Source organism: Bombina bombina, chromosome 6, assembly GCF_027579735.1.
Source record: "Bombina bombina isolate aBomBom1 chromosome 6, aBomBom1.pri, whole genome shotgun sequence".
Taxonomy (NCBI): domain Eukaryota; kingdom Metazoa; phylum Chordata; class Amphibia; order Anura; family Bombinatoridae; genus Bombina; species Bombina bombina.
Genome location: NC_069504.1, coordinates 516,576,099 through 516,595,117, shown reverse-complemented (window position 1 = coordinate 516,595,117; position 19,019 = coordinate 516,576,099). Strand labels below are relative to the sequence as shown.

General features: G+C 39.7%; 1 protein-coding gene across 1 annotated transcript in view; it reads left to right on the top strand.

Moving 5' to 3' along the window:
- EFL1 (elongation factor like GTPase 1) overlaps window positions 1-19,019 on the top strand; it is an 869,365-nt gene that overhangs the window by 756,957 nt on the left and 93,389 nt on the right. The window contains exon 19 of the mRNA XM_053717412.1: window positions 2,894-3,078. Coding sequence (XP_053573387.1) covers window positions 2,894-3,078 — 185 coding nt within the window. The remainder of the gene's footprint in view (window positions 1-2,893; window positions 3,079-19,019) is intronic.

The window sequence follows — 19,019 nt, the reverse complement described above, 5'->3', positions numbered from 1 at the left end:
AAGGTGCTGTTAGGTAGGAAGAGAGCCATGAGCGGACTGTCACAAATGCTGAAGAATTAGAGAGTTTGGAGCAAAACAGGGTGGTCAACAGTATCAAAGGCTGCAGACAGATCAAGGGGGATTAGCAGAGAGATGTAGCCTTTCAATTTTGCTGTAAGTAGGTCATTGGTAACCTTAACAATTGCTGTCTCTGTGGAGTTATGGGGGTGAAGTTCAGATTGCAGTGGGTCAAGGAGGGAGTTAAAATGGACAGTCTACACTAAAATTGTTATTGTTTAAAAAGATAGATAAGGCCTTTACTACCCATTCCCCAGCTTTGCACAACCAACTTTGTTATTATAATATACTTTAAAACATTGAAACCTCTAATTTTCTGCCTGTTTCTAAGCCACTAAAGACAGCCTCTTATCACATGCTTTTGTATTAGCTTTTCACAACAGGAGACTGCTAGTTCATGTGGGCCATATAGATAACATTGTGTTTACGCCCGGGGAGTTATTTAAAAGTCAGCACAACATAGTACTAATTGGCTAAAATGCAAGTCAATAGATAATAAATAAAACGTCAGCTGATCAGGTCAGCTGTGAGATGATTCTTAAATAGAAGGTAATCACCAAGGTAAAAAGTATATTAATATAACAGTGTTGGTTATGCAAAACTGGGGAATGTGTAATTAAGAGATTATCTATTTTTTAAAACAATACAAATTCTATTGTAGACTGTCCCTTTAATGTAAGGAAATGTGATAGACATGTGTATACTAGATTTTCAAGAGGTTTTGAGGCAAGAGGGAGTAGAGAACTAAGACAGTAGTTTGATGGGGAGGTTGGATTAAAAGAAGGTTTTTTGAGGATAGGTGTGACCAGAGATGAGGGAAATACAGGTAGCCCTCAGTTTACGCCAGGGTTAGGTTCCAGGAGGAATGGTTGTAAATCGAAACCATTGTAAATTGAAACCCAGTTTATAATGTAAGTCAATGGGAAGGAGGGGGGTTAGGTTCCAGGCCCCTCTCAAAATTGTCATAACTAACACCTAATACATTATTTTTAAAGCTTTGAAATAAAGACTTTAAATGCTAAACAGCATTATAAACCTAATAAGATAGATTGTATCATCATCAAACTAAGTTTAATGAACAAAAACATTTGCTAACAGTACCTATTTAAATAATCACACAACAGACTGCATCATCATCAAACTAAGTTTAATGAACAAAAACGTTTTTTTACTTGCATTTTTCTGCAAACAGTTCTCTGCATTGTTAGCATGTTAAATAATATTGGGTCTGTACCTATTCTATGCATTTCAATCTGCAGTGATTAATAAGCAGTTAGGCACCCTCACCTCAAGCTGCTGGACAGGAAGATAATAGGGAAGTGTCTGCTGAAACTTGTTGCTCGATAGCTAATATCTGCTCTGTGTACACAGATCAATTTCAGGCTGTTAAAGGGCCATTATACGCTCATTTTTTCTTTGCATAAATGTTTTCTAGATGATCTATTTATAAAGCCCATAAAGTTTTTTTTGTTTTTTTTAAATGTATAATTTTGCTTATTTTTAACCCCTTAAGGACCAGCGACGTACCCTGTATGTCACTGGCCTTTTTTTGGGACTTGATTGTTTTAAAGCGCGGTCTTGCCACCAGCGTTGAGACTGCTATATTCCACAAAGCCTGCTAGAGGGAGGGCATTAATAGTGTGTTCTTGCTAGACTTGTGCTATTATGTCCTGAAAAAAACCTTAATGACCAGTGACATACAGGGCACATTGTGGTCATTAAGGGGTTAAAGAACATTGCTCTGATTTTCAGACTCCTAACCAAGCCCCAAAGTTTTATTTGAATACCATCAGCTACCTACTCCAGCTTGCTCCTGTTTGTGTAAAGGGTCTTTTCATATGCAAAAGAAGGGGGAGGGGGGGAGTGTCTTATTTCGCACTTGCAGTGGGCTTTCCAACTGCCTTTTCAACAGAGCTAAACTGAAAGCTTCTAAGCATGTTTTTAAACCATTTTATACTGGATTTTTATATCGGTATGCAAAACAAGCGGAATGCTCCACCTACTGGCTATTTTAATTAGTCACTTTGCTTTCCAAAGCTTTTCAATAGGTCACATGACTTAAAAAAAAGGTTGTTATTCTGAAACGGCGCAAATTGAACCGGCGTAAACCGAGGGCCACCTGTATATCGCTGCTGAGGGAGATGTTGAAAATGTGTGTGAGTGTAGGGGTAAGAGTAGAAGAGAGGGAGGGGATGGATTTGAGGGGACAGGTATTGAGATGAGAGGATAGTATAAGGGCGGAAACTTCTTCCTCAATAACAGGGGCGAAAGAGCTGAGTTTATGGCTTTGTGGGTTTGGATGATTGCAAGTTTTTGAGGGGGTTGGAGACTGGTAGTATGTTGAGAGATGATTTGATTTCTGATGGAATCAATTTTGTTATTGAAGTGGCTTTGAAAACAATTGAAAATGTTTTATTATAGAAAGGCCCAATATGTCATATAAAATCATTCTTATAAATGAGTTAATGCATCTAATAAAAAAATGTGTGTCTGCAAATAACCGTAATCATAACTTTTATAATTTTCGATAATTAATATGACGTACACATTCTGCTTTCAAATAATACATTTACAATAAATCTATAAGAGAAAAAACCTCAGTTAATATATTTTTTGTTCTTGTCTAAAATAGCAAAGTATGAGAAGCATGGGCAGCAGTTGTGTGTTAGTAACTTTGTGCATTATTTTCAAAGGGTTAATCCTTGTTTCTGGTAATTCTAGTATTTTAGGATTGCCAATGTAATTGGGATCTTTCCAAAATAAGTCATTGTGTTTCTAGTCACTGATTGAAAGAAGGCAACAGGCTTAGTGATTTTTTTTTATTACATATCTACAGGTCGGGTCTACGGTGTCCTGTCCAAACGAGAAGGTCGTGTCCTGCTTGAGGAGATGAAAGAAGGAACAGATATGTTCATTATTAAGGCGGTGCTGCCAGTGGCTGAAAGCTTTGGCTTGGCTGATGAAATAAGGAAGAGGACAAGTGGTCTGGCCAGCCCACAGCTGGTGTTTAGCCACTGGGAGGTAAACAAATGCCTAGTATTGCCTTTGTTCATCAGGAACATCAGTCTACACATAGCCTTGTCTTACAATTAATGGTATACAAACATTACTGGGCTTCACATCTGCATAATAGAGAAATTAGTGTTCATCAGGAGGGATAATGTGCAAAGAGAGAGAGATGAGTGTTATTATACTGAGCTATTCACTTAACCAGCGGTTAGAAAAATATCAGGGGAAAAAGTTACTAGTCCAGAAAGAAAAAAACGGAGTAGTCCACTCAGTGTTAAAGATAGGCAAAAGCTTAATGCTCACTTGGATTAGTGGACATTTCCAGCTGTGTTTATAGTAAAAACTTTACACTATCTTGAATTGTGTGTTTTTTTTATCAGAACTATAAAGTGTTGTATATAGGGACAACATTTTGCAAATATAATACATTTTGCTTAGTTCATGAGTCAAAATTAAACTTTAATTGTTTAGATATAGTGTGACATTTTAACAGACATTTCAGTTTGCTTCTAGTATGACATTTACTTTGTTATACCTAGGTAGGCTTGGCAGCAGCAATGCAGTACTAGGAGCTCAATGGACTACTGGGAGCTAGCTCCTTAATGCACTAGTGGGAACTAGCTGCTTAATGCACTACTGGGAGCTAGCTACTCAATGCACGACTGGGAGCTAACTGCTCAGTGCACTACTGGGAGCTAGCTGCTCGATGCACTACTTGGAGCTAGCTGCTCAGTGCACTACTGGGAGCTAGCTGCTCAGTGCACTACTGGGAGCTAGCTGCACAATGCACTACTGGGAGCTAACTGCTCAGTGCACTACTGGGAGCTACCTGCTCAATGCACTACTGGGGGCTAGCTACTTATTTGCACATATTTTCCTATTGATATTTGCTCACTTTGACATTAATTGGGGTTATCCCCTTTGCAAGCAATAGTGCAATAATTATATTTTCTCTTGTAAGGTGTATCCAGTCCACGGGTTCATCCATTACTTGTGGGATATTCTCCTTCCCAACAGGAAGTTGCAAGAGGACACCCACAGCAGAGCTGTCTATATAGCTCCTCCCCTAACTGCCACCCCCAGTCATTCTCTTGCAACTCTCGACAAGAAAGGAAGTATCAAGAGATATGTGGTGACTTAGTGTAGTTTTACCTTCAATCAAGAGTTTGTTATTTTTAAACGGTACCGGCATTGTACTGTTTTACTCTCAGGCAGAAATTAGAAGAAGAATTCTGCCTGGAGGTTTGATGATCTTAGCGGTTTGTAACTAAGGTCCATTGCTGTTCTCACACATAACTGATGAATATGGGAAAACTTCAGTTGGGGGAACGGTCTGCAGTTTACCTGCTTTGAGGTATGTTCAGTATTTTTATTTCTAGAGAGATGAATAAGTTCTAGAAAATGCTGACAGAGACTGTGTATTTGAGGTAAGCCTGATGCAGTGATTTAACAGCGACTGGGATCATGCTTACAAAACAGGGTAATACTCATGTTAGTATTCATATTATTTAGTGACAAAACGTTTACATGACTTCATAAATAGGAAGTTTTTTCTCTGAGGGAGATAGGTCTTTATTTGGGGCCTAGTTTCCACATGGCTAGTCAGATACTCCTAGGAGTATTTTCATAAGGCCCCTCTCACATCCAGCTTCCCTAGAGGAGTCCTCTGACATCTGAGGACCATTTCAAAGGGGTTATTTCTGCACAAAATCGTATTTAAGGGCAGGTAGGAGCCTCAGCAGAGCTGTGGCAAGGTGCTCAATCGACTTTAAATGTTTTTTAACGTTTTTCAATCCGGTTTGGGGCCTAAGGGGTTAATCATCCATTTGCAAGTGGGTGCAATGTTGCTTTAGTCCCTTACACACACTGTAAACATTTCAAAGACTTTACCTTATTTTTACACTGTTTTGCAGTTTAAGTGCTAGTTTTTTTCTTTTAAAGGCACAATAACGTTTTTGTTTAATTACTGTTTTACATTTATTAAAGTGTTTTCCAAGCTTGCTTGTCTCATTACTAGTCTGTTAAACATGTCTGACATAGAGGAAACTCCTTGTTCAATATGTTTGGAAGCCATGGTGGAACCCCCTCTTAGAATGTGTACCAAATGTACTGAAATTTCTATAAACTATAAAGACCATATTATGGCGCTTAAAAATTTATCTCCAGGGGATTCTCTGACTGAAAAGAGGGAGATTATGCCATCTAACTCTCCCCATGTGTCAGAACCTATAACTCCCGCTCAAGTGACGCCAAGTACATCTAGCGCGTCTAATTCTTTTACCTTACAGGACATGGCGGCAGTTATGTGAATGCTACCCTCTCAGAGGTATTCTCCAAACTGCCAGGGCTACAAGGAAAGCGAGACAGCTCTGGGGCTAGAACTAATACAGAGCTTTCTGACTCTTTAATGCCTGTGTCCGATATACCCTCACAATGCTCAGAAGCCGAGGCAGGTGAGCTTCTATCTGTGGGTGACTTTTCAGACTCAGGGAAGGCGTTACTTCAGTCTGATTCTGAAATGACAGCGTTTAAATTTAAGCTTGAACACCTCCGCTTATTGCTTAGGGAGGTTTTAGCGACTCTGGATGACTGTGACCCCATTGTGGTTCCAGAGAAATTGTGTAAAATGGACAAATTCTTTGCAGTACCTGTTTACACTGATGTTTTTCCAGTCCCTAAGAGGTTTTCGGAAATTATTACTAAGGAATGGGATAGACCAGGTGTGCCGTTCTCTCCCCCTCCTTCTTTCAAAAAGATGTTTCCCATAGATGCCGCCATACTGGACTCGTGGCAGATGGTCCCTAAGGTGGAGGGAGCAGTCTCTACCCTAGCTAAGCGTACAACTATCCCCGTCGAGGACAGTTGTGCTTTCCTAGATCCTATGGAAAAAAAATTGGAGGATCTCCTTAAGAAATTTTTTATACATCAAGGTTTTATTTTCCAGCCTCTTGCATGCATTGCCCCAGTTACTGCTGCAGCGGCTTTTTGGTTTGAGTCTCTTGAGGAGGCTCTACAGGTGGAGACCCCGCTAGACGATATTCTAGACAGGATTAAAGCTCTTAAGTTAGCTAACCCCTTTATTTCTGACGCCATTTTTTATTTAGCCAAGCTAACGGCTAAAAATTCAGGTTTTGCCATTTTGGCGCGTAGGGTGCTATGGCTTAAGTCCTGGTCAGCAGACGTTACTTCAAAGTATAAGCTTCTTAACATCCCCTTCAAGGGACAGACCCTATTCGGGCCTGGTCTGAAGGAGATCATTTCTGATATTACTGGAGGAAAAGGTCACGCCCTTCCTCAGGATAGGTCCAATAAGTTAAGGACCAAACAGAATAATTTTCGTTCCTTTCGAAACTTCAAGAGTGACGCAGCTTCAGTTTCCTCTAGTGCAAAACAAGAGGGAAATCTCGCCCAGTCCAAACCAGTCTGGAGACCTAACCAGGCTTGGAACAAGGGGAAGCAGGCCAAGAAACCTGCGGCTGCCTCTAAGACAGCATGAAGGAGTAGCCCCCGATCCGGGACCGGATCTAGTAGGGGGCAGACTTTCTCTCTTCGCCCAGGCTTGGGCAAGAGACGTCCAGGATCCCTGGGCATTAGAGATTGTTTCCCAGGGATATCTTCTGGACTTCAAAGCTTCATCTCCAGAGGGGAGATTTCATCTCTCACAATTATCTGTAATCCAGATAAAGAGAGAGGCATTCTTACATTGTGTTCAAGACCTACTGGTTATGGGAGTGATCCACCCAGTTCCAAGGGAGGAACAGGGGCAGGGCTTCTATTCAAATCTGTTTATAGTTCCCAAAAAAGAGGGAACTTTCAGACCAATCTTGGATCTCAAGATCCTAAACAAATTTCTCAGGGTCCCATCCTTCAAGATGGAGACTATCCAAACCATCCTCCCTATGATCTAGGAGGGTCAATATATATGACTACCGTGGACTTAAAGGATGCTTATCTCCCTCATTCCGATTCACAGAGATCATCATCAGTTCCTCAGGTTCGCCTTCTTAGACAGGCATTACCAGTTTGTGGCTCTTCCCTTCGGGTTAGCCACGGCACCAAGAATCTTTACGAAGGTTCTAGGGTCCCTACCGGCGGTTCTAAGGCCACGGGGCATAGCAGTGGCTCCTTACCTAGACGACATTCTGATACAGTCGTCGACTTTTCAAATCGCCAAGTCCCATACGGACATTGTTCTGGCCTTTCTGAGGTCTCACGGGTGGAAGGTGAACGAAGAAAAGAGTTCTCTCTCCCCTCTCACAAGAGTTTCCTTCCTAGGAACACTGATAGATTCAGTAGAAATAAAAAAAATTCTGACAGAGGTCAGGTTATCAAAGCTTCTAACTTCCTGCCGTGCTCTTCATTCCACTTCTCGGCCGTCAGTGGCTCAGTGTATGGAAGTAATCGGCCTAATGGTAGCGGCAATGGACATAGTTCCGCTTGCCCGCCTACATCTCAGACCACTACAACTTTGCATGCTCAATCAGTGGAATGGGGACTACACAGATTTGTCCCCTCTGCTAAATCTGGATCAAGAGACCAGGGATTCTCTTCTCTGGTGGTTATCTCGGGTCCATCTGTCCAGGGGAATGAGTTTCCGCAGGCCAGAGTGGACTATAGTGACGACAGATGCCAGCCTTCTGGGCTGGGGCGCGGTCTGGAACTCCCTGAAGGCTCAGGGTTTGTGGACTCAGGAGGAAGCCCTCCTTCCGATAAACATTCTGGAACTGAGAGCGATATTCAATGCTCTTCAGGCTTGGCCTCAGCTAGCTGCGGTCAGGTTCATCAGATTTCAGTCGGACAATATCACGACTGTAGCCTATATCAACCATCAGGGGGGAACAAGAAGCCCCCTGGCAATGTTGGAGGTTTCAAAGATAATTCTATGGGCAGAGGTTCACTCTTGCCATCTCTCAGCTATTCATATCCCAGGAGTAGAGAACTGGGAGGCGGATTTTCTAAGTCGGCAGACTTTTCATCCGGGGGAGTGGGAGCTCCATCCGGAGGTATTTGCACAGCTGATTCAACTATGGGGCAAACCAGAACTGGATCTGATGGCGTCTCGTCAGAATGCCAAGCTTTCTTGTTACGGGTCCAGGTCAAGGGATCCCCAGGCAACGCTGATAGATGCTCTAGCAGTGCCCTGGTCCTTCAGCCTGGCTTATGTGTTCCCACCATTTCCTCTCCTCCCTCGTCTGATTGCCAAGATCAAGCAGGAGAGAGCTTCGGTGATTTTGATAGCATCTGCATGGCCACGCAGGACTTGGTATGCAGTTCTGGTGGACATGTCATTCCTTCCACCATGGACTTTGCCGCTGAGGCAGGACCTTCTACTCCCAGGTCCATTCAAACATCCAAATCTAATTTCTCTGCGGCTGACTGCTTGGAGATTGAATGCTTGATTTTATCAAAACGTGGTTTCTCCGAGTCTGTCATTGATACCTTAATTCAGGCTTGAAAGCCTGTCACCAGGAAAATCTATCATAAGATATGGTGTAAATATCTTCATTGGTGTGAATCCAAGGGTTACTCATGGAGTAAAGTCAGGATTCCTAGGATATTATCCTTTCTCCAAAAAGGATTGGAGAAGGGATTGTCAGCTAGTTCCTTAAAGGGACAGATTTCTGCTCAGTCTATTCTTTTGCACAAGCGTCTGGCGGATGTTCCAGACGTTCAGGCGTTTTGTCAGGCTTTAGTTAGAATCAAGCCTGTGTTTAAACCTGTTGCTCCGCCATGGAGTTTAAATTTAGTTCTTAAAGTTCTTCAAGGTGTTCCGTTTGAACCTCTGCATTCCATAGATATCAAGCTTTTATCTTGGAAAGTTCTGTTTTTGGTAGCTATCTCTTCGGCTCGAAGAGTTTCAGAGTTATCTGCCTTACAGTGTTATTCCCCTTATCTGATCTTCCATGCAGATAAGGTAGTTTTGCGTACCAAACCTGGGTTTCTTCCTAAGGTGGTATCTAATAAGAATATCAATCAGGAGATTGTTGTTCCGTCACTGTGTCCTAATCTTTCTTCAAAGAAGGAACGTCTATTACACAATCTTGACGTGGTTCGTGCTTTAAAGTTTTATTTACAAGCTACTAAGGATTTTCGTCAAACATCTGCATTGTTTGTTGTCTACTCTGGACAGAGGAGAGGCCAAAAGGCTTCGGCATCTTCTCTTTCTTTTTGGCTGAGAAGCATAATCCGTTTAGCTTATGAGACTGTTGGCCAGCAGCCTCCTGAAAGAATTTCAGCTCATTCCACTAGAGCGGTAGCTTTCAAAAAATGGGCTTTTAAAAATGAGGCCTATGTTGAACAGATTTGTAAGGCGGCGACTTGGTCTTCGCTTCATACTTTTTCTAAATTCTACAAATTTGATACTTTTGCTTCCTCGGAGGCTATTTTTGGGAGAAAGGTCTTGCAGGCAGTGGTGCCTTCCTTTAAGTTCCTGCCTTGTCCCTCCCTTCATCCGTGTCCTAAAGCTTTGGTATTGGTACCCCACAAGTAATGGATGAACCCGTGGACTGGATACATCTTACAATAGAAAACAAAATTTATGCTTACCTGATAAATTTCTTTCTCTTGTGGTGTATCCAGTCCACGGCCCGCCCTGTCACTTTAAGGCAGGTGTTTTTTATTTTTAAACTACAGTCACCACTGCACCCTATAGTTTCTCCTTTTTCTTGCTTGTCTTCGGTCGAATGACTGGAGGTGGCAGTTAGGGGAGGAGCTATATAGACAGCTCTGCTGTGGGTGTCCTCTTACAACTTCCTGTTGGGAAGGAGAATATCCCACAAGTAATGGATGAACCCGTGGACTGGATACACCACAAGAGAAAGAAAGTTATCAGGTAAGCATAAATTTTGTTTTTTACACATGTATGTGCAATGGAAAGCATTGCTGTATCATTTCTTTCATGTAATTAGCAAGAGTCCATGAGCTAGTGACGTATGGGATATACATTCCTACCAGGAGGGGCAAAGTTTCCCAAACCTCAAAATGCCTACAAATACACCCCTCACCACACCCACAATTCAGTTTTACAAACTTTGCCTCCGATGGAGGTGGTGAAGTAAGTTTGTGCTAGATTCTACGTTGATATGCGCTCCGCAGCAAGTTGGAGCCCGGTTTTCCTCTCAGCGTGCAGTGAATGTCAGAGGGATGTGAGGAGTATTGCCTATTTGAATGCAGTGATCTCCTTCTAAGGGGTCTATTTCATAGGTTCTCTGTTATCGGTCGTAGAGATTCATCTCTTACCTCCCTTTTCAGATCGACGATATACTCTTATATATACCATTACCTCTGCTGATTCTCGTTTCAGTACTGGTTTGGCTATCTACTATATGTAGATGAGTGTCCTGGGGTAAGTAATCTTATTTTTTGTGACACTCCTAGCTATGGTTGGGCACTTTGTTTATAAAGTTCTAAATATATGTATTCAAACATTTATTTGCCTTGACTCAGAATGTTCAACTTTCCTTATTTTTCAGACAGTCAGTTTCATATTTGGGATAATGCATTTTAATTTAACATTTTTCTTACCTTAAATTTGACTTTTTCCCTGTGGGCTGTTAGGCTCGCGGGGGCTGAAAATGCTTCATTTTATTGCGTCATTCTTGGCGCGGACTTTTTTGGCGCAAAAATTCTATTTCCGTTTCCGGCGTCATACGTGTCGCCGGAAGTTGCGTCATTTTTTTGACGTTATTTTGCGCCAAAAATGTCGGCGTTCCGGATGTGGCGTCATTTTTGGCGCCAAAAAGCATTTAGGCGCCAAATAATGTGGGCGTCTTATTTGGCGCGAAAAAATATGGGCGTCACTCTTGTCTCCACATTATTTAAGTCTCATTTTTTATTGCTTCTGGTTGCTAGAAGCTTGTTCTTGGCATTTTTTCCCATTCCTGAAACTGTCATTTAAGGAATTTGATCAATTTTGCTTTATAAATATGTTGTTTTTTCTTTTACATATTGCAAGATGTCTCACGTTGCATCTGAGTCAGAAGATACTACAGGAAAATCGCTGTCAAGTGCTGAATCTACCAAAGCTAAGTGTATCTGCTGTAAACTTTTGGTAGCTATTTCTCCAGCTGTTGTTTGTATTGATTGTCATGACAAACTTGTTAAAGCAGATAGTATTTCCTTTAGTAAAGTACCATTGCCTGTTGCAGTTCCTTCAACATCTAAGGTGCAGAATGTTCCTGATAATATAAGAGATTTTGTTTCTGAATCCATAAAGAAGGCTATGTCTGTTATTTCTCCTTCTAGTAAACATAAAAAATCTTTTAAAACTTCTCTCCCTACAGATGAATTTTTAACTGAACATCATCATTCTGATTCTGATGATTCCTCTGGTTCAGAGGATTCTGTCTCAGAGGTTGATGCTGATAAATCTTCATATTTATTTAAAATGGAATTTATTCGTTCTTTGCTTAAAGAAGTCCTAATTGCTTTAGAAATAGAGGATTCTGGTCCTCTTGATACTAAATCTAAACGTTTAAATAAGGTTTTTAAAACTCCTGTAGTTATTCCAGAAGTTTTTCCTGTCCCTGATGCTATTTCTGCAGTAATTTCCAAAGAATGGGATAATTTGGGTAATTCATTTACTCCTTCTAAACGTTTTAAGCAATTATATCCTGTGCCGCCTGACAGATTAGAATTTTGGGACAAGATCCCTAAAGTTGATGGGGCTATTTCTACCCTTGCTAAACGTACTACTATTCCTACGTCAGATGGTACTTCGTTTAAGGATCCTCTAGATAGGAAAATGGAGTCCTTTCTAAGAAAAGCTTATCTGTGTTCAGGTAATCTTCTTAGACCTGCTATATCTTTGGCTGATGTTGCTGCAGCTTCAACTTTTTGGTTGGAAACTTTAGCGCAACAAGTAACACATCGTGATTCTCATGATATTATTATTCTTCTTCAGCATGCTAATAATTTTATCTGTGATGCCATTTTTGATATTATCAGAGTTGATGTCAGGTTTATGTCTCTAGCTATTTTAGCTAGAAGAGCTTTATGGCTTAAAACTTGGAATGCTGATATGGCTTCTAAATCAACTTTACTTTCCATTTCTTTCCAGGGTAACAAATTATTTGGTTCTCAGTTGGATTCCATTATTTCAACTGTTACTGGTGGGAAAGGAACTTTTTTACCACAGGATAAAAAATCTAAAGGTAAAAACAGGGCTAATAATCGTTTTCGTTCCTTTCGTTTCAACAAAGAACAAAAGCCTGATCCTTCATCCTCAGGAGCAGTTTCAGTTTGGAGACCATCTCCAGTCTGGAATAAATCCAAGCCAGCTAGAAAGGCAAAGCCTGCTTCTAAGTCCACATGAAGGTGCGGCCCTCATTCCAGCTCAGCTGGTGGGGGGCAGGTTACGTTTTTTCAAGGAAATTTGGATCAATTCTGTTCACAATCTTTGGATTCAGAGCATTGTTTCAGAAGGGTACAGAATTGGTTTCAAGTTGAGACCTCCTGCAAAGAGATTTTTTCTTTCCCGTGTCCCAGCAAATCCAGTAAAAGCTCAAGCATTTCTGAAATGTGTTTCAGATCTAGAGTTGACTGGAGTAATTATGCCAGTTCCAGTTCCGGAACAGGGGATGGGGTTTTATTCAAATCTCTTCATTGTACCAAAGAAGGAGAATTCCTTCAGACCAGTTCTGGATCTAAAAATATTGAATCGTTATGTAAGGATACCAACGTTCAAGATGGTAACTGTAAGGACTATCTTACCTTTTGTTCAGCAAGGGAATTATATGTCCACAATAGATTTACAGGATGCATATCTGCATATTCCGATTCATCCAGATCACTATCAGTTTCTGAGATTCTCTTTCCTAGACAAGCATTACCAGTTTGTGGCTCTGCCGTTTGGCCTAGCTACAGCTCCAAGAATTTTTACAAAGGTTCTCGGTGCCCTGCTGTCTGTAATCAGAGAACAGGGTATTGTGGTATTTCCTTATTTGGACGATATCTTGGTACTTGCTCAGTCTTTACATTTAGCAGAATCTCATACGAATCGACTTGTGTTGTTTCTTCAAGATCATGGTTGGAGGATCAATTTACCAAAAAGTTCTTTGATTCCTCAGACAAAGGTAACCTTTCTGGGTTTCCAGATGGATTCAGTGTCCATGACTCTGTCTTTAACAGACAAGAGACGTTTAAAATTGATTACAGCTTGTCGAAACCTTCAGTCACAATCATTCCCTTCGGTAGCCTTATGCATGGAAATTCTAGGTCTTATGACTGCTGCATCGGACGCGATCCCCTTTGCTCGTTTTCACATGCGACCTCTTCAGCTCTGTATGCTGAAGCAATGGTGCAAGGATTACACGAAGATATCTCAATTAATATCTTTAAAACCGATTGTTCGACACTCTCTAACATGGTGGACAGATCACCATCGTTTAATTCAGGGGGCTTCTTTTGTGCTTCCGACCTGGACTGTAATTTCAACAGATGCAAGTCTCACAGGTTGGGGAGCTGTGTGGGGATCTCTGACGGCACAAGGAGTTTGGGAATCTCAGGAGGTGAGATTACCGATCAATATTTTGGAACTCCGTGCAATTTTCAGAGCTCTTCAGTTTTGGCCTCTTCTGAAGAGAGAATCGTTCATTTGTTTTCAGACAGACAATGTCACAACTGTGGCATACATCAATCATCAAGGAGGGACTCACAGTCCTCTGGCTATGAAAGAAGTATCTCGAATTTTGGTTTGGGCGGAATCCAGCTCCTGTCTAATCTCTGAGGTTCATATTCCAGGTGTAGACAATTGGGAAGCGGATTATCTCAGTCGCCAAACGTTGCATCCGGGCGAATGGTCTCTTCACCCAGAAGTATTTCTTCAGATTGTTCAAATGTGGGAACTTCCAGAAATAGATCTGATGGCGTCCCATCTAAACAAGAAACTTCCCAGGTATCTGTCCAGATCCCGGGATCCTCAGGCGGAGGCAGTGGATGCATTATCACTTCCTTGGAAGTATCATCCTGCCTATATCTTTCCGCCTCTAGTTCTTCTTCCAAGAGTAATCTCCAAGATTCTGAAGGAATGCTCGTTTGTTCTGCTGGTAGCTCCGGCATGGCCTCACAGGTTTTGGTATGCGGATCTTGTCCGGATGGCCTCTTGCCAACCGTGGACTCTTCCGTTAAGACCAGACCTTCTGTCACAAGGTCCTTTTTTCCATCAGGATCTGAAATCCTTAAATTTAAAGGTATGGAGATTGAACGCTTGATTCTTGGTCAAAGAGGTTTCTCTGACTCTGTGATTAATACTATGTTACAGGCTCGTAAATCTGTATCTCGAGAGATATATTATAGAGTCTGGAAGACTTATATTTCTTGGTGTCTTTCTCATCATTTTTCCTGGCATTCTTTTAGAATACCGAGAATTTTACTGTTCCTTCAGGATGGTTTAGATAAGGGTTTGTCCGCAAGTTCTTTGAAAGGACAAATCTCTGCTCTTTCTGTTCTTTTTCACAGAAAGATTGCTATTCTTCCTGATATTCATTGTTTTGTACAAGCTTTGGTTCGTATAAAACCTGTCATTAAGTCAATTTCTCCTCCTTGGAGTTTGAATTTGGTTCTGGGAGCTCTTCAAGCTCCTCCGTTTGAACCTATGCATTCATTGGACATTAAATTACTTTCTTGGAAAGTTTTGTTCCTTTTGGCCATCTCTTCTGCCAGAAGTTTCTGAATTATCTGCTCTTTCTTGTGAGTCTCCTTTTCTGATTTTTCATCAGGATAAGGCGGTGTTGCGAACTTCTTTTGAATTTTTACCTAAAGTTGTGAATTCCAACAACATTAGTAGAGAAATTGTGGTTCCTTCATTATGTCCTAATCCTAAGAATTCTAAGGAGAAATTGTTGCATTCTTTGGATGTTGTTAGAGCTTTGAAATATTATGTTGAAGCTACGAAATCTTTTCGTAAGACTTCTAGTCTATTTGTTATCTTTTCCGGTTCTAGAAAAGGCCAGAAAGCTTCTGCCATTTCTTTGGCATCTTGGTTGAAATCTTTAATTCATCTTGCCTATGTTGAGTCGGGTAAAACTCCGCCTCAGAGAATTACAGCTCATTCTACTAGGTCAGTTTCTACTTCCTGGGCGTTTAGGAATGAAGCTTCGGTTGACCAGATCTGCAAAGCAGCGACTTGGTCCTCTTTGCATACTTTTACTAAATTCTACCATTTTGATGTATTTTCTTCTTCTGAAGCAGTTTTTGGTAGAAAAGTACTTCAGGCAGCGGTTTCAGTTTGAATCTTCTGCTTATGTTTTTTGTTAAACTTTATTTTGGGTGTGGATTATTTTCAGCAGGAATTGGCTGTCTTTATTTTATCCCTCCCTCTCTAGTGACTCTTGTGTGGAAAGATCCACTTCTTGGGTAGTCATTATCCCATACGTCACTAGCTCATGGACTCTTGCTAATTACATGAAAGAAAACATAATTTATGTAAGAACTTACCTGATAAATTCATTTCTTTCATATTAGCAAGAGTCCATGAGGCCCGCCCTTTTTTTGTGGTGGTTATGATTTTGTATAAAGCACAATTATTCCAATTCCTTATTTTATATGCTTTCGCACTTTTTTTCTTATCACCCCACTTCTTGGCTATTCGTTAAACTGAATTGTGGGTGTGGTGAGGGGTGTATTTGTAGGCATTTTGAGGTTTGGGAAACTTTGCCCCTCCTGGTAGGAATGTATATCCCATAAGTCACTAGCTCATGGACTCTTGCTAATATGAAAGAAATGAATTTATCAGGTAAGTTCTTACATAAATTATGTTTTTTCAAAGTAATTATTCTGTAGTGCTTCAGTGCACTACTGGAAACTAGCTGCTAATCACCAGCTAGTTCCTAGTAGTGCATTGCTGCTCCTGAGCCTACCTAGCTATGCTTTTCAACAAAGTATATCGAAAGAATGAAGACAATTTGATAATATAAGTAAATTGTAAAGCTGTATAATGAACGAAACATTTTGGATTTCATGTTTTTTAAGTAATTAATACTTTATTCAGTTTCAGCTTTAACTTAAATGGACAGTCAACACCAAAATTATTGTTTAAAAAGTTAGATAACGCCTTTACTACCCATTCCCCAGCTTTGTATAACCAACATTTAAACCTCTAAAAAAAAATTATTATTTTTTTGAGAGAATGAAACGGGTATTTTTAAAAAAAAAAATGTAAAATGGTTTTATTGAGGTAATAAAGGTAAATAAAGATGACATACACATTGTATACAATATAAAGGTAATAAACATAACATACACATTGTATACAATATAAGAGGAAGATTGTTAAGTCCAAACTGCACCTCAGTTTTCAATATAATTTGCTGTATAAAGGGATAGTAATCAATAGCCACTGGGTGGCTCAGCTGGGTTTAAAAGTTAATGAAGGAATCATAACAGAAAAGTGTCAGTCTAAAATACAAATCTGAGAAGAACATAATATTGTATACAATTTAGCTACATAATATATATTGTAAGTACAGATGTAAGTATAGCAAGAGGAAGAAAAAAGTGGAAGTGGAAGATCCACGATAAGGGGTAATATGCTCTCCACTGGGGGGAAGGAAAAAAAAGGGTGGGGAGGGTGTAGGTAGGGGGAGGAGGGGGAGGAGAATCGAAGTGTTATTACACATCATGTAGTAGGGAGAACACCAGTTCTTAGCCAAGTGTGGTCTAATTTTGGATGTTACTTTATGTGTTTTAGGATGGGCCATATTCCCAGATTAAATATTATAGATCTACTGAGTTGTTGACTTGAGAGACATAGGCTTCCATAGGTTTGAGATGCACCAATGTCTCATCTGCGCCCAGGTGGGAGGGCGTTGTTGTAACCAGTTGCAAGCCAGGGTCAGATTCACTGACAAGAACAAATAGACAATATTAAAAAAGTGTTTAAGCAGAGCGCTGGTTAATAAACGGGATACCACACAACTTACAAGGGAGAAAAGATCCTTCTATCTTTTCAAAAATGTGGTAGGAGTTTTGGTGGTAGTAAGTGCGCTAAAAGAAAGCTAAAGGTATCCAATTGTATCCAGTATTAAATAAAAGAGTTATAAAATATATATATATAACAATGTGCAAAGTGTAATGCGTGTATTATGATTCCTCAGTCAAAAAAGAAAGATAGGGTGTGTGGGGGGAAATGAGAGGATCTATACAAAAATAAGTGTCCGTGAAAAAATAGTGTTTTTTAAATATCTTACTTAAGGAGGATGATAGTTAAGCGTTCTATCAATAGTGTACTAATGATCAAAATAAAGTCAAAGTATGTGACAATTAGCAGTGTGACCATATATTGGTGAAATATTAGAAGTATCAAGCAAATTGTTAGTGTATGTTAAAAAGAAACAATACGTTAAATTGTAGTGAAAAAACTAAATATATCTAAAAAATTCCTAAATATATCTAAATATATCTAAAAAATTCCTTGCAGCCTAAATCATATATCAAAAATATTTAATTATACACAATCACAATCAAATTGGAACTTGAAACAAAGGGACGTCTCCCCAGATAAAAAATAATAAAAACAGAATTTAAGCAAGTAGAAATTCCATACTACTTTGCAAACATCAGGGCATCTTTAATCTTAGTAGTATAAAATTGAAGGAAGATGAGGAAAGAGTCCTTAGTTTAGGTCTTTCATTTGCACCAACAAAGAGACTAGACAAGTTTAATACCCATATTCATATTAAAAAATTTGTACGTAATCTCACTATTAAAAGATTTTTTCTCAAAAACCCTATTGAAAGGCAAATAAGTAACGAAATTTCAGATAGTATTCAACATACAGATTTCAAAATAAAATCCAAATTTAATCCCACACATGCTAAGGGTAACTACCTTGATACTTTTGAAAAGCTAGTATGTAAGGATATACAGAAATACAATCCCAAGAAACTTAAAAATGATAATTTAAGCATTAAAGATAAAGAAATTATCGAGAACCTCCAAAAAAACAGTGGGGTGACCATCAAACCTGCCGATAAGGGCGGAGGAATTGTCCTGATGGACACTACTAATTACATCAAAGAGGCAAATAGACTTCTAAATGACACCAAGATAAAAAATTAGATTTTGATCCTACAAAAAAATTCAATAGGACACTAGATAAATTACTTAAGGAAGGCAGCAAATCTGGCATTTTGAATGATAAAGAACTTGAATTTTTGATACCTAAATTTCCTCGTATCCCCATTTTTTATTTCCTGCCGAAAATCCACAAATGTTTGGTCAAACCTCCAGGTAGACCAATCATTTCTGGGATAGAATCTTTATCAGCGAATTTATCTAGATATGTGGACAATTTTCTCCAGAAACATGTCAGAAATCTTAACTCATACCTTAAAGACTCCACACAAGTCTTAAATGCACTTAAATCCATACATTGGGAGGAAGGGATGATCTTAGCAACGTGTGATGTAACATCATTATACACGGTAATTGATCACTCCAAGGGAATTAAAGCGGTTGAAATGTTTTTAAAATCTGATCTAAACATGTCAGATCAACATAGGGCTTTCATTTTAAAAAGCATTAAATACATACTTGACAATAACTACTTTTCCTTTAATGACAAATTTTACCTGCAGATAGAGGGTACAGCGATGGGCACAAGGTTTGCACCTAGCTACGCCAATCTTTTTATGGGTGCTTGGGAAACTCAATTCCTTAACACTGGCAGCTATGGTGCAAACCTTGTGCTCTATAAAAGGTACATAGATGACCTTCTAATAGTCTGGAAGGGTACTGAAATTGAACTTAAGAATATGTTTGATGAAATGAATAATAATACTTGGGGACTAAACTTTACATATAATTACAGTACAGATTCAGTGGTGTTTTTAGACCTAGAAATAATGAAAGCAGAAAACAAAATTGAAACTAAGACCCATTTCAAGAAGGTCGACTGCAGTAATTATATACATGCAAAAAGTTGCCATCTAGATGTATGGAAGAAAAACATCCCG